The sequence below is a fragment of the Lissotriton helveticus genome, chromosome 10 (genome assembly GCF_964261635.1).
Source record: "Lissotriton helveticus chromosome 10, aLisHel1.1, whole genome shotgun sequence".
Lineage (NCBI taxonomy): Eukaryota > Metazoa > Chordata > Amphibia > Caudata > Salamandridae > Lissotriton > Lissotriton helveticus.
This window is the reverse complement of record NC_136071.1, coordinates 385,360,956-385,388,418: the sequence shown is the minus strand read 5'-3', so window position 1 is coordinate 385,388,418 and position 27,463 is coordinate 385,360,956. Positions and strand designations below refer to the sequence as shown.

The following is a 27,463-nucleotide window of genomic DNA, read 5'->3' as shown; positions in this document are numbered from 1 at the left end:
TCTTTGTTTTCATAGGTACTCGCGAAATCTGTATTCCATTTCATTAACTCTGTTTTTTGTTGGTTTAACAAGTATCCTGAAATGTTCTGGAGCTGTCCGGTAATCTTTGAATTTTGGAACAAAGTGGGTAAGACCATATCAGATGTTATGGGGATGGAAATTAAACTAACCTCTAGATCCGTCATTTTTGGGTTACCTTCTAGTGGAGTGGGTGATTTAATATTAACAAAGAATTATAAAGCTTTGTTTTGTACCTTGATTCTCCTAGCCCGTAGGGAACTATGTATTAAATGGATATTAGCATGCACTCCTACGGAGAATGAATGGATTTATTCCATTCAGAGGATAGCACGCTTGGATCAAGCAGGCAATTTCACAAAAAAGTCCAAATATTGGGAAATCTGGGATAATTGGGTTGAGATAGGGGCACGACATATATAATGAGGATTATGGGTTTTAAATATTCTGGTTCATGGTTTACTTTTTTTTAACTTTTAAGTAGATCTATGTGTTTTTGGGTCCTATGATTAATAATATGCTTCAGACATGGCCCTGGGGACTAGTCTGAAAGGGCCACTCGCTGGTAAGTGAGATTACATGGGCCGTCTTCTTTTTCAAGATTGAGGTTTGAATCCCCAAAGAAGTAGTCGAAGGTGCGGCTCTGGAGATATATAGTATCCTTTCTCCTCTGTGGGGGTGAAACCGGACCGGTAATTGAATTTCATCCTTCAGACACTTTGAAGGGGTCAGAAAAAAAACCCATCTCTCTTGATTTTTATGGAAGCATATTATCTTTAAATGAGGAAAATAAAAAAAAAGAAGACCCTTCCTCCACCTCATCTTTTTTGAAGTAAGGTGTTCACTTCTTTGTGAAACAAGTCCTGATCATAATGAAGCGATCTCTTCTGTAAAACAGTAGGTGGCGGAGAGGAGAACTTGAGAGAATATACATTTTTTCTACAATATTCAAGGCCCACTTGTTTTTTGTTATTTTTTGGCACTCTTGGAGATGATTTGAAATGTTTCAGTCCACCAGAGTGACTGACGGAGTGGAGGGAAGGAAGACCTAATTGTTTTTGTTGGTTTCCCTGTAGCGGCAAATGTTTGTTGGTCACTTCTGCCTCTAGAGTGCCTTCTGGGATGATAAGACTGCCTTTGCTATTTTTCCTGTTGTTGTTGCTGTATTTGAGGCTGCCAACGAGAGACTTGAACCGCCTGCGGGAAATATTGTCTATCATAAGGCTTGTAGCATCTACTAAATTCATTGTTCTTTTCAAGACCTACAACTTTTAGTGTGTCCAGTTCGGTTTTCATTTGAGCTATCTAATCATCCACATGAGATACACGAAGTGAATTACCCGAAAAAGGAAGATTCATAATTCTTTGCTGTGCTTCAGGTTTTAACCTAGCACTGAGTGTGAAAGAAATTCCATGGCAATATCCATGGACACAAAGGTAAGAATGGTCTGCTTCTGCACTTATCACCCGATTTGAACCTACCATGCACTCCTGTAAGATCTCCTGGAAATACTGTCTATCTTCCCTTTCCAGCTTTTCTGAGCATCTTTGCAGAGAGTCCCACAGAGATCTGTTAAACTAGCCAATTAAGGCAGTTGCACTTGCAGTTTTTATACTAGTAGCAGCTGTGCCACATACTTTTATTCCAGTGAATCCATACATTTACTCTCCTTGTCAGGAGCAATAGTCGATGAAGGTGCAACAGTGTTAGATTTCTTTATGGCATGAATTATAACTGAATCAGGAGGAGGATCCGATCTAAAAAATTGAAGGTCATCAATCTGGCATGTGAAGCTTTCACAGATGTTGGTACCAGAAACAGTTGCACGACTGGTTCCAAAAGACCTGGAACCAAGGGCAACAAAGGTCTTGAAGAAGGCCTGTGGTGAAACGTTTAATAAATAATCAAAGCAGAGGGGGTAGTTGTCGTATAGTGATGTTCAACTTAGTAGCTTCCCTTATCAATACTTCATCAAAGGCGTTAATGTCATCTACTGGTGATACTCTGGCTTTTCGAGAAGTTGAAAGTGTTGGAGAGTAAACCTTAATAGATGACTGTAATGAAAGCAGCGTGGAGACCGACGGCGGGGGACCCAGGGGCACTGGGAATGTGCGCGCGAGTGTTTCAGCCATTTGTGAAACACCTCCATTACTGCAGCTGCAGCCACATAGGCTGGAGGAGGACCTGGAAGGAGAAGAGAGGAGCGGGGTTGGTGTCATGCAGAAGGGAGGCAGGCTGGTGAAACAGAGAGGAGAAGAACGAAGAAGATACCAGGGGACATGTCTGGACAAGCGAGGAGGCTGGGTATGAGTGGTTGCTCCAGTCATCGGACGCAGTTGAAAGGAAGAACGAGGCCTGTAGTCCAGAGACTTCGAGGGAAGGCGAGGCGGCCTTGACTCCATTACAGGATCACGGCTTCAGACAAGTGGCACGAGAGAGTGCGTGTTATGTAGGTGGCTGGTTTCTTGCATGGGCTTACTTGGTTGGGTTGTAGGGCCTGGGTCTGAAGGCACCTTAAAGACCCTTGGGAGCAGGGTCTTGTGTTGGACACTTTTTGCATGACGTGCACTCTGGAAAGCAGTTCTAGTGAGGAGTGAAATTTCCCTCACAACAAGGCTTGTCTAATAGGACTGTTTATCACAACTGACAAAGGTCTTAGGTGTACACAAAGTGGTGTAATGGTGATGGACGTAGTGAAATCCATATAACCGGATACTAATAGCCTTATACCTTTGTTTCCCCCAAGGGTACTATACTACAGGGGTAAAAGGATTTGGAAGAAAACCCTGAAGGTGATGTAACTTGGATAATAGGAGATGGCAAAGACACAGGGACAAAAGGAGGACTTTTGTTTTGTGACTTGCAGAGAATCAGATCGGGTACCAATAAAAACCCTTTACTCTAAACAGTGCATGGTGTGGTCTCTCTTGTCCTGTCACAGTGGTGTCAGAAGTAGGATTCAGGTCCCCTACAGAACAAGACGACTCAACCAATAACCCTACGATATGATTAAACAACTTGCTGAAGGTCAGCGTCATCTTCAACTAGTGGTAGAAGGACAGACCACATCCGCACAGAGAGATCGGGAGAACTTATAGGAGGCCCTTCAAGAGCAGGCCGGATTCATGGCAAACAATCAGATGTTGCAGGATACTGCTATACAAAGATTAACAGACACCATTGCTAGTAGCGAAGTACATCCTAAAATGCCAAGTTCTGTATTGCAGAAATACGAAACAAGGGATGACCCTGATTTTTTCTTTAAAAACTTTAATAGAGTTGCCAGTACTGCAATGTGGCCAGTGGAACGATGGGGCCAGTACATCGCACCCTTTTTGTCTGAAGAGCTACAGACTGCATATTAAACAGCAAACCCTGCTGGGACCACGTCATACAAAGAGATAAAAAGGACCATTTTAGAACGCCTAGGCAATGATAATGAGTATTATCGTTTAAAATTCCGTTAGGAGAAGTGGATGCTTCAGGACAATCCTAGAGCGTTTTTACAGGATCTAGGTACTCATTGGCTACAACCAAACACTTCAACAATGGAAGAAGTGATGGATAAGATTTTTCTGGAACAGTTCCTTGAGGGGCTCCCTAATCCTACTCAAGCTCGGATAAAACAGAACCCAAATCTGACTGTATCTAGTGCTATTGATTTGGCGTGTGCCTTCCATAGGGCTCCTGATTTCAGGGTTTCCCAGCCAAAAAACCCTACTCCGGCTGCACTACATTGGAGGTTTTCAGCCCCTAATCCCACTACTCCTCCTTCTAGGTCATCCTTTGAGTCTAGACAGTCCATATGGCCTCCTAGTAGGAAGTTAGGGCAAGCGACACAATTTTATCAATGTACTGAGTGAGGTTACATTGCCCGAATTTGTCCCCAGAAGACTGTAGCAAGCGAACCCATGGAAGTGGGGTATGCACAAGGTCAGGTTTTGTGGGCTGGGGGTAGCCTGCCATATGATGGTCCAAGTGAGCAACGAGCCCAGAAACGTATTAGTGGATTCAGGCGGTGGTCATTTAGTTATTTGTTATGACAGGGTGAAAGAACATCATTGGCGGCCCAGGGAGACCGTAAAGATAACTTGTGTCCATAGTCACAGTAAAATGTACCCTGTTGCTGTAGCTGATATAGAATGGGAGGGCAGGAAGGAGTACATCAGTAGGAGGGATTCCCCGGTTAGTAGAAGAGATGATTTTGAGAACAGAGTACGAAGAGTTTCCTAGGGTATTAACTACACCGGTTAAACAGAAAAACAAACAAGCTTGGTTGGCAGAAGCTTCATTTGCAGCTGAGGACTTGACAGGTGGTAGGTATAAGCAAAAGAAATCCTGCAGAGAGAAACGTGTTAATAACAAACACGTTGTTTTGAATGGCCTGGCTAATACACCATCTATTCCCTCCACTACAGATGGGGAACAGGGAGCCCAACACAACTTCAGGGCAGCTCAAAGAGATGACCCCAACATAGAGAATGCATCGGCTTATATCGTGTTGGATGAGTATGGACAGGTAGGACCCTATTTCCATGTATCAAAAGGCCTATTGTATAGATTGATAAAGAAGCCCACAGAGATAGTCTCCCAATTGTTTGTGCCATTCCCTTTTAGGGATCAAGATAAAGCAAGTGTGATTAGTCACTTGCCCCTGCCCGCACAGCGTAAATGCAAAACTCAGTTTGCCTAATTATTTCACGCAAAATCATACCGTTTAATACTCATGACATTTGTTTACTCAAAAAACAAAATCAATTTTAAGTACAATATACAACAAACATTTACAATGCAATGGTCTCGGCATAGTTAAAGTTAGAGCTATTGGCATTGCTCATGACATTATTTTTATGTATGTTTTTGTTTTTAAAACATAAATAAATGGCATTGTCATTTACAATGCCAATAGCTTAATCGCTCGCAAATGCGAGACCTATTGCATTTGCACCCACACACAGAGCCACCCACACAAAGCCACCCACCCACACACAGAGCCACCCACACATAGAGCCACCTACAAAAAAAGCTACCCACACAGAGCCACACACACACACACACACAGAGCCACACACACACACATACAGCGCCACACACACACACACACACACAGCCACACACACACACACAGAGCCACACACACATACACACACACAGATCCACACACACACACACACAGACAGAGCCACACACACAGACAGACCGAGCCACACACACAGACAGACAGAGCCACACACACAGACAGAGAGCCACAAGCCACACACACAGAAAGACAGAGCCACAGACAGACAGAGCCCAACACACACACACAGAGCCCAACACACACACACACAGCCCAACAAACATAGAGCCCAACACACACACACAGAGCCCAACACCCACACACAGAGCCACACAAACACACACACAGAGCCACACACACAGAGCAACACACACACAGAGAGCCACACACAGGGAACAGAGGGCAGAAAAACAATCACAACGAGGGAACAGAGGGCAGAAAAACAATCACAACAAGGGAGCAGAGGGCAGAAAAACAATCACAACGAGGGAACAGAGGGCAGAATCACAACGAGGGAACAGAGGGCAGAATTACAATGAGGGAACAGAGGGCAGAATCACAATGAGAGAACAGAGTGTAGAATCACAACGAGGGAACAGAGGGCAGAAAAACAATCACAACGAGGGAACAGAGGGCAGAAAAACAATCACAACGAGGGAACAGAGGGCAGAATCACAACGAGGGAACAGAGGGCAGAAAACCAATCACAACGAGAGAACAGAGGGCAGAAAAACAATCACAACGAGGGAACAGAGGGCAGAAAAACAATCACAACGAGGGAACAGAGGGTAGAATCACAACGAGGGAACAGAGGGCAGAAAAACAATCACAATGAGGGAACAGAGGGCAGAAAAACAATCACAATAAGGGAACAGAGGCAAGAAAAGCGAGCACTCAACAAGGGGGCACGGGGTGGAGGGAGAGCTTACCTGCGTTATCCAAGCTGCGGGCCGGGGGTTACACAAGTTCCTCCTCCCCGGGATCCTGCGTGCGGGGCAATCACAGCGCTCGCAATCCAAGAAATGAAAAGGGAAAGCTCAGCCGAGCCAGCACCCGGGGCGCGGGAAGGCACTGCGCGGGCGGGGTAGTCAGCTCATCGGATCCAGTTAAGCAGCAGCCCGGGGAAATCTCAGGGCAGCCTTCCCTGGCAGCACCGCCCTGCCAGCGCCAAGAAGCCAAACAACAATCAACAAAACAGTGACAAACTGTGCCTGCCCCCGGCGCCAGCGACCAGGAGAGACTCAGCGCCGGCTCGGGCCCTGCAGGGCAGAGGGACGCGTGCTGCACTAGCTGCTCCCAGGGCTGCTGCACCTTCCTGCCCGCCTCCTGTCCCTCCTCCTTTCACTCCCCTCTCTGGTGCGTGGTACGAAGGACAGCGACAGCAGGTCCCCCCTCGGAGCTGCAGTTACAATCTCCCCAGTAACATGGCGGCCGGCCTGAGGAGTGGGAGAGGGAGGGAGGGAGGGAGATGGGCTGCCACGGAGCGGGAGGGAGGGAGCGAGTTAAAGGGAAAGTGCAGGTTAGGGTGACCATTATATAAATAAGTTTAATTTAGATTAATTCTATGTAAATTTAAATTTGGAATAGATCAGCCCCCACTGGGCGCTCCTCAAACACCGTTAAATGTAAAACTATAATAACATAGGTCACACGTGAGAACAGCAAAACTGCAAACCTTGAGAACACATTTGCTGTTGTCGGTCGATTGAAGACTGGGGGACGTATAGGTTCACAAAGAGTAGTTAACAAAAGTCAAAAGGAAGCCCGCAGAGACATATATAACTTAACACCACAGTACAAACAAGCATCACTAGAGGGCAGATACTTACCCTCGGTAGCTCCTAAAGGAAAGCGGACCACGCCCTAACACCAACCATCTTTCTCCGAGGTAAAGAAGAAATGCCTTGGAGAAACGCGCCGTGATTTTTGGACTGGGGGGCGTGTTTTTCTTTCTCTCCTCTTCCCATTGGCTGGAATGTAAAATTCCAGCCTATGGGAAGAGGAGAGAAAGAACCTTAAAAACATGCCCCTCAATCCCAAAAACACGGGGCTTAAATGGACAGACAACTCTCTCCTCCAATGGCTGGCCTCCTTTTAGGAAGCCAGCCAATGGAGAAGGGGGGGCGGGTTCAAGCCCCACATCGAAAAACATAAGATCTCGCCGGCGAGACTGTGCAAGCGCAGCCTACGCAGGCCGAGACCTAAAAATTGTTTTCACTGCATACTTCCTATTACAATTTTTGTGAATCTGCTAAACAGTTGTGAACACTGTATACAAAGCATTTATACATAGACTCAAAATAAACAGGTGCATGACGTAAATGTCCTTGTTGTCTGTCCCAATGCATTTCGGGATACAAGATCCCTTCTTCAGGGGAACTGTAAAAATAAGGAATTAGAATGCACAATATTAAAGCACACTACAGGAGGAACATGTCACATTCCAACATTAGTCAAAAGCCAAATAAATAGTCCTAGCGTCATGTTGATACCACACAAAGGGTGACAACCAAAACCTTCACCAGTGACACATGAAACACACAGGTGCACAAGTACAATTCCCAAATTCTCTCAATGTGAAGCAAATGAAAACTTACTGAAACAATCACGTCGACTTAATGGAGGGTCAATTCAAACAAAAAGCATAAAAACAACTGAAACGGAAAAAAGCAAGATTATCGCTTGTAATCTCTGACCTGTTAATCATCATACTGTCTGATCTTTTGACATGCTAGTTACCTGGCATAGTAATCCTAACCAAGATCTATCCAACTGTATGTGGTTATCCTGGAACGCCAGGTCTGGACTGTATGTCAAACTCTGAAAAAGATTTTATTCAACAGTCGATGTTACCAAACCCTCTCTCTATGAGACTAAAGTGATTCCGAAAAATGCATAACAACCGGTTACCTTTCTGTTGCAAAGACTGTTTGAACTTGCACCATGTTCCAACAAATACAACTTTCTTGAAGAGACAATGTGCACTAATGGCGAATGACGCCCTCGTTTTGTAAGAAAAACAAGATCTGTAAAACAATGAGAATACTCTAAAAACTTGATCTATCAACAAGTTGTATGTGCACATATCTAGACATACACCAATGGTGAATTACCTTAACAATGGTTGGTATTTCTAAAGTCCGACGCGGTGAGCGGTGTCTGCTGCGTGTTTTTCATTGTCGACCACAGCAAATTACCGGCGCTTTTCAAGCTTCTGTGAAAAGAACGCACAGAGTGACTGACGCCCGTTACAATTGCCAACTGCTCAGAATTCAAAATTAGCTTGTCTCAGCCACATTTACCTTTAGCCATCGCAACCTTCCACATAATCTCTCCGTACGTTCCACCGCAATAACAACCGAGAACCTGATCACACTAGCGCGAGGATTTGAAATTGACGAGCCGGTCACTAAACTAAACAACAGACTCAGTCCCACTGTAAGTATACAGAAAAACAACCGCCATCTTGTAACATGAATCACCAACACCGAACTGGCTATTAATTGCAGGTCTGTGATGAAAACGAATGCCTCAAGAAACTATCAGATGCCAAATCCGTTTGAAGGAAATTAGAAAAGTGAAAAACTCATAAATGAGAACAAAATAAATTAAAATATAAACATGCTACACATAGTGGAGTACACACACCGAAACCCATTATAAGTGTTGTGATACCTGCACACAAAGAACAAATCAAAAATATCAGAGAGAACATTGGCAAACATAGCTGTTCACACAATATCTGTACATAGATGTAATTAGCAGCATGTTGATAATAATAAAACAAACCAGACTACATAACTAGCATATAGGTAGGTTAATGACGTCACATATCTAATTGAATCATGAATATTCCGCAGCTGCGGAAGATCTCTCTACGGGGAAACATTTGAATTAACCTGAATAAAGTGAGTGAAGGCGTCTAAAGAAGACATACCCTGTCTAATTTATCATTCAGTCCTTGCGGTATCATGGTATTGAGGAATCTTATCCACCATATTTCGCGACAAGACAACCATTAGCATTGTCTTGATCTGGCAAAAGTTGAGTATTAACCTGTATGATTTTGCATGAAATTTAAGCAAACTGAGTTTTGCATTTAAGCTGTGCGGGCAGGGGCAAGTGACTAGTCACACTTGCTTTATCTTGATGTTTACAGTGTAGAGGATCGCGACCTCTTTACCACCCAGCACGCTCCGATTAAACATTTGGTCTTGATATTATAACGGTTTACAAATCGTTCAACCAGGTGTGCGCAGCTCAAACCATTATTTACTTTTCAATTACTGAGCTAACAGGGCTACAGCACCCACTTGAAAAAAAAATCATTTGACTCCATTCCTAACATAACGGACAATAGGGCAGAGACAAAAACATATACATCGGCTCAAGCCTCGGACATATATTCTTTGATTACAGAAACTCAGTCATTCAGCACACAAGGTGGTTCAGTCACTCAACAACTTCGACAATTGGAATTTTTATCTAGAAGAGTACTCAACCAAAGACTACATGCATCAACACTTATACAGTACAACAAGGTACAGAGGATTACATGGGGATTATGCCTACCCATCAAGCCCATGTTATTCCGGTTTCAATTCAATAAGCATTTCATGGATAAGTGGTATGCTATTTTAACCCCTTCGACGCTTATGACAAGCTCAGCTCGTCATGAGGCACAGTGGAGCTGTGCTCATGACGAGCTGAGCTCATCATAACTGCTGCGGAACGCCCACGTGGGGCTAATTCCCCTCCTGTGCGGGCGTTCTACAGGAGTGGACGGAGTCGTGACAAGCTCAGCTTGTCATGAGCACTACGAGCTGAGCTTGTCGCGAGCACCGCGGCGTCGCGCGCGCCCCCGCCTTCGCCCCGCGGGGAAATTAGCCCCGCGGGGAAGTGGTTAAACAAATGTTCGCTTGATGTTATACTGTTATTGGTGGAGGAACTAGCAAAAACAATCAAAGATTTGGAGGAAGAGATTGTTATTTTGAAAAGCGAATTGACCACAAAATGTGACATTGAGTTCTGGGATGCAGCTTTAAAAGATCTAAATGACAAGCTAGACAGGTATGGCAAAGAAACAGAGGAACGCAAATTGCGAAAATACAAAAGAGACACAATAGATTGCAAACTTAACGAGGTGTACACCTGGGCTGAGGTGTACGCCCCGAGAAGATATCCACAGAAAGTAGTCTCGTCATCTCAAGAGAGTTTAGTTTCTGATCAAGACTTGTCATCTACCAGACAACCCACAAATGTTGAAACAGCACTAAGCTCATCCGCAGGCACTGGAGAAAGAGCCTCCACAAGTGATATTTCACAACACCAGTAACCTGGATTTTTAGAGAAGGGTCCCACCACAGGCAGACCACCAGAAAGGGACAATTCAAGAAAACTTGTTGAGGGAAGAGAAACGATGAGTCAAAATTTGACAAGCAAGACCAAAACTTAGTGATCAATATTTCCTCCAAAATTTTTAACAAGCAACAACTCCAGGTTCTGAGCAAAGGCACATCTTTTGTGCCCACATATCACAGCAACAACTTTGAAACAGAAATATGCTTCTTTAAGTTCATGCGTACGCTCAGATTACGTCATTTCTTTTCAAATATAGTCCCTGCTTCAACAGATTACGCGGATCAAACAACAAATACGGAGGCAACAGAGTTCAAAGAGTTTAAACCTTCCAGCACATACATGGCACCAGCATCACATAAAATTCTGGATACCTTTGAGAGCCTAGTCAAACAAGAACTGATTAAACTTCAAAGGAGGTCTCGAACCAAGCTTAACATCAATAAACATGAACATCATATAATCAAAGAATTGGCGAATTATACTTCTCTTACTTTTCAGATAGCGGACAAAGGCGGAACTCTTGTCATTATGGATACTGCATACTAGGACATGAAAGTAACTCAATATGTTAATGATGAGAATACTTATTTGAAACTAGGCAAGGACCCGGTGACTGAGATCGCCCAGATGCTCAATGTAATTTTGGAGAGAACACTTGAAATGGATTGGATTAATGTAAGCACTAAAACATTTTTAACCACCGCAAACCCAAGGTGTCCGAAACTTTACATGCTGCCGAAAGTACATAGAAACTTACTGGATCCACCATTTAGACCTATTGTGAGTGAATGTGGGTCAATTTTTGAGCCACTGGGACGGTACATAGATGAATTTCTACAACCATTTGTCCAAAGATGGACTACATATATCCGTGACACTGCACATTTCTTACAAACAGTCCAACTGACATACCAGCTAACAAAATGTTTATTTTGGAGTTACTGCAATATTGCTTGCAACACTCTTATTTCAAATAGAAGGAAGATTACTTCTTACAGATTAGTGGTACTTCAATGGGGTTTTCTGGAGCCCCGGCGTTTACCAATATTTTCATGGCCAAATTTGAGAACAATTATATTTTGACGGACTCCTGTTGGAAGGAGAGAGTTGTTTTTTTACAAATGATTCATTGATGATATCTTCTTAATTTGGTCCAGTTCAGAGAAAGAGTTGTTACTTAAGATTGAAGAACTCAAGTCGAGAAACGCGCGGATTCAATTTACACATTCTGTGAACATCAGAAAAATCAATGTTTGATGGACTTGGTTTTGAGAGAACATCAGGGGTATGATGCAACATATCTAGATGACACAGTGGTATATGGTCGGACCTGGGAAAAACCTTTCATCGACTTGAAGGCAGTTTTGGAGAGTTTGAGAAAGGCATGTCTAACAGCTAATCCCAAAAAATATACACTTGCCATGAATGCAATACAATATTTGGGCCACCATATACAGAATGGAATGATACGTCCCCAAGTTGATAAAGTGTTGACCATTAAAAAACGATCTCATCCTACCAACAAAAGGGAGATTAATGCTTTTCTAGGTTTGGTGGGTTATCATCACCCTATTTTCTCCATTTTTCAGAAGTGGCTGCTCCTTTGACAGACTTAGGGCCAGATGTAGGTAGGGTTTTACCGGTCGGTAACGGCCGAATTCGGCCGTTACCGACCGGTAAAAGGAATTTGAGATGTAGGGGGCAGAATCGGTAATTTTACCGTTCTGTAATTTACCGATCTGTAATTTTACAGAATCTGTAAATATACCGGTCGGTAAATTTACAGAACGGTAAAATTACAGATTCTGTAAAATCGATATGTAGGTGGGACTCTGATGAGTCCCACAAGGCCTAAGAAATCGGTATTTTACCATCAAATTCAATTTGATGGTGATATACCGATTCAGGTGAGCATGCAAATGTGTGCATGCACACCTGTGCCATATGACAGGCAGACCTGCCCTTAGGGCAGGTATGCCTGCCATATGGCCCCCGAACCTTTTTTGGGGGTGCTAGAGGGTGTCAAAGTGACACCCCCTGCACCCTTGCCAAAAATCTGTATTTACCGATCGGTAAATACCGACCTGTAATGCCCCATTCATTCCTATGGGCTTCAAAGCCCATAGGAATGAATGGAGCATTACAGGTCGGTATTTACCGAATCGGTAAATACCGACTTTTAAAGAATCGGTAAATCCACATCTGGATTTACCTACATCTCGGTACATCTATTTTACCGACTCTTAAATACCGAATCGGTAAAATTCGGTATTTAAGTGTCGGTAAAATAGATTTACCTACATCTGGCCCTTACTCGCTAAATTGCAGCCTATCTCTTTCAGTGTGTGGTCACCCAGACTTCAGAGGAGTTTTGATTTGTTGAAGGAACTGTTATGCAGTAAACCTATCTTGGCCTGTCCGGACTTTGCAAGACAGTTCATCCTACAGACGGACGCCTTGCAGAGATGGTTGGGGGTTGTCTTGTCTCAGCCCAGTAATTCTGGTTCTCTGCATCCTGTAGCTTTCCTTAGCAGGAAGCTGTTACCCCGTGAATACCGCTACTCTACTATTGAAAAAGAGTGTTTGGCGATTAAGTGGGCCTTACAGGCCTTTCAGTACTAAGGTTTGGGCCGTTCCTTTCTGATTTTTACTGATCATGCTCCTTTGGTGTCTTTGGCATGACATAAGGAATCTAATGCTCATGTATTGAGGTGGTTTCTTGTTCTTCAGCCTTTCTCATTCTAGTTGTGACACTTGCCGGGGAAGATGCAGGGTAAAGTTGACTATTTGTCTTGTTCCATTGAGGCTTCATGGCCCGATCAGCCATTCCTGGAAGGGAGGTACTGTAACGAAAGCAGCATGGAGACTGATGGCGGGGGCGCCGGGGGAACTGGGAATGTGCACTTGAGTGTTCCAGACATTTGGGACATGCCCCCTTTACTACGGCTACAGTCACATACGCTGGAGGAGTACCTGGAAGGAGAAGAGCAGAGTGGGGTCATGGAGTTGGCGTCGCTGCAGCAATGAGGCAGGCTGGTTAAGCTGAGACCGGAGGAGAAGACTGAAGACACAAAAGGCCATGTAGGGACAAGCAAGGAGGCTGGCCCTGAGTGGTTGCTCTAGTCATCAGACACAGTTGAAAGGCAGAACGAGGCCGGTGGCCCAGAGAGCTCGAGGGAAGGTGAGACGGATGAGGCGGCCATGACTCCGTTACCTGGGCCACTGCTTCAAGCAAGGGGCACGAGAGAGTGCGCGTTGTGTGAGCGGCTGGTTTCTTGCACGCGCTTACTTGGTTGGATTGTAGTGCTTGGGTCTGAAGGCACCTTACAGACCCTTGGGAGGAGGGTCTTTTGATGGACACTTTTTGCATGACGTGCACTCTGAATAGCGGTTCCATTGAGGAGTGAAATTCCCCTCACAACACTGCTTGTCTAGTAGGACTGTTTATCACACCTGACATAGGTCTTAGGCCTACACAAAGTGGTGTAATGGTTACTGACTTAGTGAAATCCATTTAAACGGATACTAATAGCCCTATACCTTTGTTTTCCCCAAGGGTACTCTACTACAGTGGTAAAAGGATTTGGAAGAAAATCCCGAAAGTGATGTGATTTGGAGAACAGAAGACGGCAAAGAGACAGGGACAAAAGGAGGGCTTTTGTTTTGTGACGTGGAGAGAATCAGATTGGGCACCAATAAAAACCTTTTCCTCCAAACAGTGCGTGGTCTGGTCTCTCTTGTCCTGTAACAATTACATTGATGGCAAATAGTGTTGTTGCTTAGAGGTCCTGTGTGACGATGTTACACTCTTGTTGAGGATCTAGATCTACCACGTCCTCTTTTCCATGGAGTGTCTTTATGTGCTGGCCTAGATGGAACGTGTGGCACCCTTGGTGACCTTTGTGGCTTTGAAGAAATGGGAGGTGGCGCTGGTGAAAGGAGTGGGGACACAGACCTTCGGGGTGTAGTGGAGGACAGACTGAGCACAGCCGCCACATTCCTCATCGGTGAGTATGCCCTAGAGTACCCTGAATGTGTAAAGAGTGGTACTGTCCTTCTTTTAAGGTGACAGAATCAATCTGCTTTAAGCCTCTAGGACCGAGAAGGAGATCCAGATAGTTTTCTTGCTGTTGACGTTGATGGTGGTGGTTTCAATGGCGATGATGATTATCTCTATGTCGATGGTGGTCTTAACATTGACTTGCTGGGTCTCCTCGATGTTGAGGTACCATGTCTTGATGGCTAGCATGTGGCTACAATACTTGTTTTCGATGTTGATCGAGAGCGTTGGTTTTTATATGATTTTCTGCGCTCTTTAGCTGTACCTTTTGGGTAGTCCATAAGAGTGAGATAAATCTGCAGCAATGAAGGATAATTTTATCCTTGCCCTTTTTGAAGTCCTGAGGCTGTTGTCTGTCTGAAGCCATTTCTGTAGACAGAGCAGTCTGATCCTCTGTCTATCCTTCCCGGTTCTTCAGGACATTATCTTTACAGTGCCCACAGCCTTCTGGATGGTGATCTTGAAGAAGACATACACTGCAGAGGTCATGAGGGACTGACTGAGCCTTTTTCTTGACACATTTAGATCACTTCACAAATAGTGCAGGCATTCTAACTGGAAAATATGATGAATTAATGTTAAATTAACTGGCCTAATCGTCAAATCTCATGCATGATGGGATACAGTAGTAAGGATGTGACCCTTAAAGGCACAACACCAGTTTTAATGCTTTATCTGTGTAGCCTATATTCTAGCATTGTACAGGATTCCCTTTATTTTAACTTTTTAGATAAAAGCTTGTGACTGATATTTCAAGTCAATTTAGATACAGCAACTATATTTATACAATTGGAGATGAGACATAAATGAAATGTAGCCATTTCTAGGCATTTTAGACTATAAGATCTATGTGTACATGTACAAATATATATTTTGCAAGGCACTCAGACATCCCACACTTGGGCAGGGTAATTCAATGACTATGACTGATGATGAGGATCCCCTGGAAGAGAATCCTTTCCCATTTTGGAGATAAAGGCCACTGGTTCTCCTGGCTTATGTAGGGCAGAATTTCTAAATCTAAAGATAGACCCATTTCTTTGTCAATATTATTATTTTATTGAATAATATTTATTTTTATAACAATATAAACAATAAACAATGTGGGTGCTATAGGAAAAGGAATACAAAACTGTCTTGCAAAAAAAAGATGATTCGCCTATGCATTATTGAGGTCAAGCACCAATTTTAGAAATGGTAAAGCATTTCATTATTACAATTAAAAAGATGAACTATACAAGCATGTCAATAGCCTAGTGCCAACACAAAGGTTACTCACTTTTACTTTTCACATCCACATTTAGAAGAAAAGCTATTTTAAACAACAGGGACTTTCCCCAATGCCTTTCTTCCTATTTTTCTTTTCTCCCTCCAAACTCTCATTCCCACCGTTTCATGCCCTTCTTTCCCCAACATGTCTACTAAAAATGTGATAATATTGTCTCATACATTAGCAATTTTGTGCTCTGACTCTGGTGTTATAACTGCCTCTTCTAATCTCAGTGCTTTTCCATTTATACTTTAACCATTGTGATCCTATAATCCCTTGTATTTTTGAAAGCATGACCATTGAGTGGTAATGGTTTCTGGCAGTGCTTGTTCCTATACCTTACACACTATTTTGTACTGCTTCACCAATTTAGCTGCACCAATACTGGAAAATTTATTTTTTACATAATGTACACAATTTCTCCCCTCCTACTGTATCATACTTTCGCTGATCTCTCCTCCTGCACTCTCCCCCCCACCCCCCTCCTCCCCAAACTCATGTTTAACCCTCCAGGTTCCTCTGCAAATGGAAGCACATCATCTGCAAGCACTATTCAACTATATATGCTTGTGCATTTAGAAAGGTAACACTGTGCCATTTAGAATAGCTTTGTTTACAGCAGGCACATATCACTAGGGCAATGTATATATTGAGGAAGAGGCATTGAATACAATAGATATCACCAAAGGTTGATTTTTGAACTGCCAGTAGCGCAAACAGTCAGTAATATACTCTTATGACTCCACATTAAAGTGGAGTCTACAGATCAATGTATGTGACATATCCTTGCATAGGACATTCCAAAAATCATGGCTATCTGAAAGTGAACTAAAGAGAAGTATATTCAAGCCCAAGTTGGAGACAAAGTACCTCTGGAGTCCCCTTTTATGGACAGATGAATAGCCACTCCTTCCCTGCACCTTAGCTGTTCCCTATTGAGCTTTCACTACTTTTTAAACTTTTATTCAGTACATTTTAATTTGGTCTTACCATCATCAACTTAGTGTGTTTTCATCGACTTTCAAACGATAAGAAACCTACATCATACCTAAGTGAATCAAAGAATAATCCACTGTCTCTCTGCAATAATAGTGAAGGGTTTGAATGATGTTATGTTATACTAACATCACTGTATAGTACATAAGATATGCATGTACTTTGACAGTGACATTGTTTATCTCTGTTATTTGGTCATTTAACAATAACATAATTAACAAAGAAATAAATAGGTATGTACATTCTTTCCGAAGGTAATATCAACGTTATTTTGCCCACGGGAACGGGAAACGGCCTCTACAACGAAGCCGTTTCCACGAAAACCTTCACCACGCATGCATTACAACGCATGCGTGGTAACAACGAGAGGATTTACCACGCATATCTTTACTACGAAATACGTAGTAAAGGTATGTGTGGTAAATGAAAAAAAAGGGGGGGTTTGGGGGGTCTCCCCCAAAAAACGAAAAAATAGAGGGATAAAAAAGGGGGGTTGGGGGGGCTTCCCCCCAAAAATAAATAAATACCTGATGTGACGAACATCAAGCGATCAGCGTCGTAAAAGAGGAAACGGAATTAAACTTCCGCTTCCTCTTTAGGACGTACGGCCGACGTAACTAAGAAGAAAGACGTAACAAAGAAGATGGACAGGAGACGAGTTGAAAAGGTAAGGGAAAATGATTTTTTTTTTTAAATATAAGGGTTAATGGCAGGGGTAATGAAAAGGAGTAGAGGCTGGGGACGTGGAAGAGGACGGGTGTAACCTTTAACAAGAATATGCCCTCACCATGCATAAATTAACAACGAAAAACGTTGTTAATCTATGCGTGGTAAAGGAATATTAGTGGTAAAGGTTATGCGTAGAAAACGAATTCTGTTGTAACGCATGCGTGGTAAAGGCATGCGTTGCAACGGAATTCGCTGTAACGTTATATATTCACGGGAACATGGAAAAGAATGTATGCTTTATTGACTCACACCAAAAAGGTTTGATTTCCACTTCTCATTTCCCTAAATTTGAAAACCACCAGCAAGCTGTGCCTGTCGAAAAAATCTATCTAGACAATATCTTAGAGGCAGGGAGATGGGACAAGGAAAAAGAGAGAGACAATGGGAGACAGGGAGCAGAGACCCAATAAAAGGAAGCAGAAGCATGAAGATACACAGACTGAAGCATGTTGGGTGAAGAGACATAAGTGACAGAAAGCAGGTTGAAGGTGTGAACAGGGAAACCGAGACAGGGAGCAGGTAGGACCTTGGGCAGAGGATGGGCAGAACATAGCAATACAGTAGGAGGCAGGTAAGAAGACGAATTCTGGCCGAATCTGGAAGCAGTACAGAGAAATGTGATTGGACAATGCAGGAGAGACAAATGTGATAGGTAATGAGAACAGCAACAGAAAGAAACTATTCTTCCACATAAAAATGAGGTGCTGGAAGGGCAGGAGACTTGCCTGGGACTGCTAAAGTGAGTCAATGGTCAAAGTAAGTCAAACGAGGGCCAAATCCTTCTGCTAAAGTATAAGCAAACAATATTCTAAAAATAAAAGATACTAACTGCATCTTTTACACATTTTTCAAAGTACAGAAAGTGAGCCCTAGGTACCAATCCCCTTTCAACTGAACGAGTTTTTTTAGGCATTGATTAACCCACACAAAACAGCCAGAAGGTGGAGGGTTTGGGTAAAAATAGCCTTCAGTTACCTCAGCTACCAGTGAAAGCCTTTAGGTTTCTGGGACAGATCTCTAAAAAAAAGAAAAAATAGCAGTCTGCCAAAGAGCAAAACGTACAAAGAAATGAGGCAGCACCTAAAGGGTTCCTGGAAACCAGGACAGTGTTTGTGCAGCTCACAGAGTATTTCTTAGTTTTGGCTTTTCAACGAATTGATGTATTTACGCATTGTCCTAGAGAACCAAAAGCAGGTTAGTACACTTCAAGGCCTCAAAGTAGCTGGTAATTACCCCGCAGACAGTAGGAAATGTACATTTATCATCAATATGTTGTACATTTAAGCGTACTCTAACAGCACACCTACCTGCCCAAAAAGGACGGAAATATTTGCCATGGACCTGCCAAAAAAGAAAAAGGAGAAGTGACATAAATTTATATAATCATATTCCTTTGTCATAGGTCATTTCAGTGGTTTCATAAACATCTTCAAATAATGGTGGGCTTTAAATCATGCAAGCAGGCAGACATTTTTTCTTGATAAATATTAATGAAAATCTCATGCATGAAGGAGATGGCAAACTTACTTACCTGTTGTATTAGTTTTCCGTGATCGACATCTTTGTTATTATTCAACAAAGAATAGTGCCTGCTAAGCAAGGGATCTGGATCTATCCCAGAGGCAGATATTACATGTGTAAGACTGTTAAGGAAGATACACTTAATGGAGAACCACTGAGTTATGCCAGGAACTTAGCATCACGAGCCACTCGATTCAGCCATGCATGAAGACTATTACATCACAAGCTGTATAAGAAGCGTCAACCCCTACCTACTCTGCCACAGAAGGCCGGGCTTATTATTCTTTACCTAGTTAAGGAGAGAAAGAGCATTTTATTTTGAAAATCTGTAAAAACTTACATTTGAGAACATCTAATCTATACTGACAACGCTGCAGAAAACATATACATTTAAAACAACTGCAATAGACAACTGCTCTGCAATTTAAAACATGAACATGTAATGCATGTTACAGTTACATTTACCTTACCCTCACTAGGGGCGGGGGCAGAAAAGTGTGATCATGTGTTCATTTCGGAATAAAGCAATTGTGGAGTTCAATTATGTATAGGCAGCTGGAACTGCAGGACATATGCGCCTTAAAAGAGAGGAATTCAAAATGATATATACATGCGGCATGATAAGGGGTGTATCGTTAAGCAAGAATATTTTTCAATTAATGTTTTTCAATGAATGATGGAGCCACAAGCTTCTGAAGAAACTTTGTAAATGCATTTTTAAAGAAAGAGGTAGCAGGGAAGGTGGGTAGGTACCATCACACAGCTTCGAAGCCATTTGAACGAAAACACAGTAAAGCACATTTTCATCATCAAGAACAATAACACATGGAAATAACCTTTGCAAAACTAATTTTCAAGGAGTGGGTACCAGCTCCAAGAGAGGGTACATCAATCAGGTTTTTCTCGAGATGGGAACAAAAGCAACCCCTGACCTGTTTCAACCTACTAAGGCCTCATCACTGAGGTACAGCTTGAGTCCTGTGGACCAAGACAGATAAGCATCTGTCTGGTCTCCGTCTAGAGTGGCATGGAGGGAGAAACGAAGCTATACCTCACTGATTAGGCTTAGGTAGGCCAAAACGAGACTGGGGTTACTAGTACCCCACTTTTAGGGACCTGGCTAGGTAGTGCTATTCCTATTGGAGCAGGATCAAGACTAATTTGCACATGGATTGACTTTTCCTAGAGTGGCAAAGGAGGAGGGGGGGGGGGCAAACAAATAGGTGGTGTACTGCCCAAGCAATCACCAGTGGCGGAGATTAGTTCAAGCGTCTCTTCTATCACTTTGTTATTTGCTGCTTTTTAGGTATAGGCAAAAAGACCTATAGATACCGCATTGGCTTTTCAGCCAAAAACGTGTACGCGTTCCATTGCCTTCAATGGCAACGCGTGCACGTCTGGCAATTCCCTTGCGGGAGCAAGCACCACCATATGGTAGCAATTATCGCTCTCGCAAGGGAATCGCGCAGCCCCCCTCCTCCCCATGCTGCCGCGCGAGGCACGCGCCTCCCCCTGCTGCCAGCAGCCTGTCGCGCTTGTGCTTGTTCTTTCTGCCGTCTCCCTGCTGCTTGCAGACCCAGTTCCCTTAATCTCCCCATGCTTTACCCCAACACGCCTCCACTTACAACACAGCACAGCTGTGTGCCTTTCTTCATTTCTTTGTAACGCCGCTTAAAACACCTCATGGCTGTGTGCCTTTCTTCATTTCTACACAGCAGCGCTTTCAGTTCAAACGTAATGTGCTGGTTTAAGCTCCTTTCCTGTCCTCCTTCTGGCACGAGATTGTGTTTTCCCGCAACAAGCTACTGCTTATTACTCAGCATGGCAATGTGCCTTTCTTCATTTCTGCACTGTGCCGCTTTCAATCCAAACGTAAGGCACTGCTCGAGCCCATAATCAGTCATTGGATTATTTTACAGTACATACTGGAAGGCCTTGTTGAGGAAGTCCAATGTGTGGGCACTTCATCCAAAACTTGTTTATTTAAGGTAAGCCATGGGTGATGATGTTATCAAACCTGCTTAGAATAGGCATGTGGGCTCTGGGCTTTTGGATCCATGAGATAAATGGGTGCAAAACACCCCAATGCATGGGACATTAGCACCCGGTACATTAGTTATTAAACCTAGATTGCGACATTCTTAGTACTCCCGTATATCCTGTAGTGCATTGGAATTGGTGCTGGTATCGCCCACGCAGCATTGCTTTGCTGCTAGTAACTATGGTGCGGCTACTCAGTCAAAGGTTGGTGTTGCTATTGAAGCTACGCTACCTAAGTAAAACAAGCATTGGCATAGCCAATAGGTCTCGCCTTTGGGACCTTATAAGTTTTTAGCCGTGCAACAGTTGATATTATTGCACCAAGGATATTGTGCTGCATAACTAAATACTTATAAGGTCCCAAACGCGAGACCTATTGGCTATGCCAATGCTTGTTTAATTAAGGCACAGGATCTCACATTATCATCCAACCCATAATGAAGGCTGCAACTTTGCAATTCAAGACTTTAACTTGCAATAGCTAAAGGAAATTAACTGCTCTGTAATGAATAAAGCATGTACCTTAATCGACTCAGTACAATACTGTATCAGCACAGAGCACACAAACGTCTCATCCTCTGACTGAAGACAGAAAATCCTTCTAGTGCTCACACCAGAAGGATTACCTGTTGTTTTTTTACATCTCTATAATTGCGAGAGTAAGTTTCTCTTGCAGCCCAAGATTGTTTTTTACTAACACTCTGTACGGCTAGCAGTGTACAAGGTGTGCTGATGTCACACAGGCTGAAAATAAAGGCAGCAAGATTCCTTAGCCTCCCGCAGCTTTCACTGTGCTCTGAGCAGTCCCCCAACCACGCAGCAATCACCATGGAAGAGGTGCGTCCCCCAGTTGACACCTGCTCTGGGTTTGCCACCAGGGGCGGCTCTTCCATTGGGGCGGCTCTTCCATTAGGGTGGAGGAGCATCGCCCCACTGTTTTCTCGTAGTGCAAGAAGCAGAAACATGAAATGGTAAAACTACTATTTTATGTTTGTGCTTCTCACACTGCGAGAAAGCAGAAGGGTTTGGTGGGCTGGTTATCTGCTGGAGGGCAGGGGAGGAGTGGCAAGCCCAATGCTGCGGGCCCTGACTGGTCGGCCCTCCGTCTTCCGGTCACATGGTGAGTCGGCTGAAAGTTGGAGGTTGGAGTTTACAGCAGGGTTATCTCCTTTAGTGGTGGTGCAGCTCCAAAGTCACATGCTCTGGATGGTGAGCTGGACAGGTCCCAGGGTCAGACGATGATGCAGCCCACTTCGTGTGATGATGCGACTGGAAGCAGTTGGGCTGTTTCAAGGCGCTTTTCAGGTCAAGCTGCAGTGAAGCAGTTGATCAGGCACACTACCGGGCAGTTCCTCAGTCATCTGCATTCAGGGTCGCAAAGAGGTAGTCCACTCAGGTACACTTCAGGCATGTGCTGTGAACTCGCAGTATCAGTTTCAGCAGTGCTCTCTATTGGGACATAGTTCAGGCATGTGCCATGGGCTGGAAATTTTAAGTCTGTTGGAGTACACTGTGGACAAATGCCATGGACTAGCAGCAGGCAGGTTTCTACTTTGCGATGTGCTCGAGCACCCTTCTGGCAAGTGCCACAGATTTCCTGCTTCTACAAAGGAGGCAGACTCTGACCCAGGAGTATGCAAGCCATGCTCTATTGAGTCTCCGTTGGACAGACGTTCAGCTCATAGGTCAGCTGCTTCTTGTTCACCACGGTTGACTGTCCTCCTGTAGGGCTGGCTTACTCCTTCCCACTTCTTTCAGGCAGGGTACTTCCAGGAGCTTCAGGACAAAGAGACAAATCTTCATTCAAACCAGACTCCAATTGTTATCATTCACTTACCTCTGGGCAGTTGGCTGTCAGGCAGACATCAGCTTTGGTTGCACAGCAGTCCTCTGCGTTTACTGCAGAGCCCCCCTTCCTTGGTCAGAAAGAGCTTGGAAATGGAAAGACAAATGGGTCTACAGCTCCTACTTTTATACAGACACAGCAGAAAGAGGATGTGTATTCTCTGCCTGCGCTTTCAGAATCAGCTTAGTTGGTTCTCGTTTCATATGTCTGTCTCAGGTTGACTTCAAAAGTCAGTCTCTGTGTAGAGTGATACTCCTCACAGTAGGTTGTCTTCTGTTTGGAGCACCCACAACAGAGGCAAAGAGGTGTAAGTATTCTGCAACTGGTTATCAACAGCCACATTGACAACGATCAGAAAGACGGACAGACATTCTGCCTGAACTAGAAGACCCTTCACACTCTGAAATACAGGGACTACAGTCCAACACTCCACTGCCATTAGCTACTACATGGCAGTGCTCAGGAAGACTAGTTCAGAGTCTAGGTCCCTTCCCTTCAAGAATGCAAGAGGTACACTTCCACTGTTGGGGAAATTGACCTCACCTTTGTCTTGTGTTCATGGACACGCCTGGAGCTTCCAAATTGTAACTCACAGGCCTCCTTCAATCTGGTACACTTATACACCTTCGAAGTATGTTCTGTGCAGTCCACACACATACATTCAAGCATATATGCACTGGGATGTTAGCGCTAGGATCCGGGTCAGCTTGTAGCAGCAGAACTTTACACAAGGGGCTCAGTCAGTTGTTTCCCACTCGCATAACATAGATAAAAAGGTCTGGTCACGACTACTAATTCACTAAAACACAATATGTTGCCACCTCCACTCTACATGCTAATTCATGACAAAGGTGATAGGGCACTATCGCTACCCAGTAGAATACCAGACAATAGCTGGGCACTCAGGGCAGGGGGACGACGGTACACCATACAGAGGGTCAGTCACGTCCCCAAATAATTTAAACAAGCATTGGCATAGCCAATAGGTCTCGCTTTTGGGACCTCATAAGTATTTAGTTATGCAGCACAATATCCTTGGTGAAACAACATCAACTGTTGCATGGCGAAACACTTATAAGGTCCCAAAGGCGACACCTATTGGCTATGCCAATGCAAGTTTCCCTTCTCACTGGAGGAAATCATAAGAGAGCTACATTTCGCTGCCTTTTAGAAAAGGGATACACTACACTTATTTGTGTTGGGTTTCCCTACAGTAATGCACCATGGCCACCAAAACTTCGTGAGATGAAAGCTATATGTCTCTCGCCCTAGAATTGGCACAAGCTCTTAGTGGAGTAGCAAAAACCAGCCACTGGCTTGTGTGGGGGAGCTAAACCTTTCTTAAGTCCAGCTTTTCGATGGGACTCTACTCATACGAAAGTAGCTATCATTCTGGGGGAATCAAGTACATAGAGCAAGTTAGTACCTCAATACTGTCAAGGATGTAAAGTAAAACACACAACTTACAAAACAACTTTTCCTCAGAGGTAATTAAAGAGTCTGGATTGCCAAGTTCCACCCCCCTCTTAAAATTAATAATTCACTAATGCCTCCCTCAAAGGCTCGCTTCCATCTCCCCTCTCATTCTTGTACCCATCATATATAAAACGCATAAACTAAAGATGAACATCAACTTTGTCAAATTCTACATGGAACCACCTCGCGCAACACTCAATTGGCGAGCAGCGATGGTCATGCACACCTCAAGTTGCTCGACGTGCTTCATACAGATGTGAAACACATAACATTACATATTCCGCCTTTTATCCCTACTCTTGACAAACAGTCCGCATAGACAGGAAACACCCACCATCTGGGGTTCAAGTGCTATATGCAAAAAACTCAAGCACTAAAATACATCCAAAATATATCCATACACATTTTGTCATTCATGACGTAGCTGTCATTTGGAATGGTTACAAATGTGTTTGCAACTATGCACAATGTGAGCTAGTTGGAGTGTGTGTGCGTGAGAGAGAGGGGGGGAGTTTGCACGCGCCTGTGTACCTTTTGTAACGTGACATTTAAACGAGTTTTAGGTAGAAACTCTTGTCGTGTCTTATCAGCATTATTTACTGTTGTTTACCAAGCACGTGGACTGCAGTTCTGTCACTGATCTGCAAACACGAAGCATGCTCGGTAAATCCCAGTTCCCATAATTCAAAGCGGAACTACAGAAATAAACAGAAGGCGCTTTGCCAGCCATTAGGGCCCTGCTTATCAATAAGCATTACCATCAGTGAAAGTCAATATGGGCCGTTTGCAGAGGTTGTTAGGCCCAGTGTAAACAGTAGTATAAATAACACAGATTAGGTGAGGGAGGGCTGGCCGTTGGTGGGCTCCAGAAAGGAACTTGTCAGAGTGTTAAATTCCCAACAGGGACAGGTCATTTGGAAAAACCAGTTACTTGATTTCTTGATTTATCTTTTACACCTGACCTACGAAATAAAGACAACCTACACAAGCGAAGGAGGGGAAATGATTCTATGGGAGGGAAGCCATTAAACATTCTACTCTGTGAAAGGAGGGCAGACTTTTCTAGCTGTGCTGGCACAATACGGAGCAACACCCAAACAGTCCCCAACAACCCGCAAGCTCATGTAGCTCCCCTTTGACTTCTGAAACAATAAGACACACTTGGCAATGGCCACAACTGTGGAGAGAGACGGCCCAGGCTGTAGCCACTTTGCAGCAGTGTAAAACAAGTGTCTGTTGTGATGGCACGTGTGAACAGTAAATAAGGGTGCCCTACAATCAATGCTGCTGAACCGCAGCTGCATAATTTGACCCTAGCCTGTTGCATAATTCCAGTGGCCCTGATTATAACCTGCTGTCGTTCAACAGCAGGACTGTTCGCGGTCTAGTGCTTTACAGGAATTCTTCGCTGTCAATAGACTGGCAAATACTTAACCCCTTCGATGCTTATGACGAGCTCAGCTCGTCATGAGCTACGGCGCTCGTAAGCTGATGACGAGCTAAGCTCGTCATGTAACGCGGCTTTTTGAAAAATGCCGCGCACAGCGGGAAAACCGCTAGCGCGCATGCGGTTAAAACGAATCCACAGCTAGATAACGAGGCTGCGGTTGGGGCAGATTAGGACCCGTTTCAAGATCAGGCCGACAGTTTTATGTCGTATTAGTAAAAGTGAAGAAATTGTGCCTGACCTTGGTACGGTCGCCTCACAGCCAGTCTTGCCCATCTGCACGTGTGGTGCTTGGTGTCATAGCTGTCACTACTGCAGTGCATGCTTGGCCCCACACTTTGCTAATGCCACGTAGAACAGGGATCAAGGGTCTGTCTGGTTCAGCTCCGGATAGCATCCCCACGGACTGAGGCCAGAGAGTTCGCTAGAGTTGTTGCAGGCGCTAAGGAAGCCACAACGCAAGAGAGGCAAAGCAAGTCCCTGGTAGACCACTGAGTGCTACTGTTCCCCGGGCAGAGTAGCTAGCACCCGGGCAGGGCGAGGGGGGCATCTTGCGTACCCTATAGTACGCAAGATGTTTACTACCGCAGAGCGAGTGTTGGGCTATGATCTGCTGCACCTCTGCCAGCACAGACCCCGGGAACAACTGGATAGGACAGTTTACTGACCGCCTTGCCCGGTACGTCTCCTCCTTGGAAGCCGCCAAATGACTCACCCAAGAGCAGCCGAAGGTGAGAGAATCACAAGCCCAGTGCATCTGCCAGAACGTAAGTATTGACTGTCATGAGTTAAGTGACGCGAAAGGTAAAACAGCGGGATTTGGGCTGTCAGAGGCAAAAGAGTTCAAAGCTCCATTAGGGATCTGAACTCATCTGCTGTGCAGTGTTGCCACATTTTTTAATCCTTCTTTCGAAACGTGGCGTAACGGCCAGAGCGGCCGACTTTGCACTGTTTATACACGTCTATGCCCTTATCGCTTAGCTACTTGTGTAGCGATATGCAGCCATTTCGCATTCAGATTCATGTTTCACAGCTGCCACTTTGAAATCCAGTGCCTGAATAGTGGGGCGGTGAGATGGTGATGTTATAAGAGCCTTCGTGCGGGGATGGAAGGGAAGAGCGAGAGAGCTGCAGTAAGCTGGGGTGTAGTTAAAAGGCACGCTGCCCCAAAATTAAAATAATGAGAACCCGCGATTGTGAAAATAAAAGCAGGCATTTAGTTAAAAGACGGCAGCCTCCAAATTCAAGTATTGAAACTTGCAGCCTCCAAATTCAAATATTGAAACTTGCAATGGTAACATTAACAACTAGATTTGGACACATGAGCTTGCTAAAAGCAAAAAAAAAGTGCGCGCGCCTCGCGCTCAAAAACAAATTTGACGAGAGGCAACAGGGGGAAGGGAGAGAGGAGGGGGGCTGCGCTTCCCTTGCGGGAGCGAGCAGGAACCATATGTTAATTACAAACACATGGTTTCAAAGCTCGCTCCCACAAGGGAATCGCCAAACGAGCACGCGCTGCCATTCAAAGCAATGCAACATGTGCACGTTTTTGCCTGCAAAGCTGAAGCGATTACTAAAGGCATGCGCGCTGTGTAGACAAGACCTAAAAATGATATGGGGTGGGGGTTGGCCCATCCAG

At 44.2% G+C, this 27,463-nt stretch overlaps 1 protein-coding gene across 2 annotated transcripts in view; it reads right to left on the bottom strand.

The window, feature by feature from the left end:
* The window catches only part of ABCB8 (ATP binding cassette subfamily B member 8), a 518,839-nt gene that overhangs the window by 199,202 nt on the left and 292,174 nt on the right, over positions 1-27,463 (bottom strand). For both annotated transcript variants that reach the window (XM_078662778.1, XM_078662779.1), the window contains exon 10: positions 18,802-18,835. In XM_078662778.1, the coding sequence (XP_078518904.1) occupies positions 18,802-18,835 (34 nt within the window). The remainder of the gene's footprint in view (positions 1-18,801; positions 18,836-27,463) is intronic.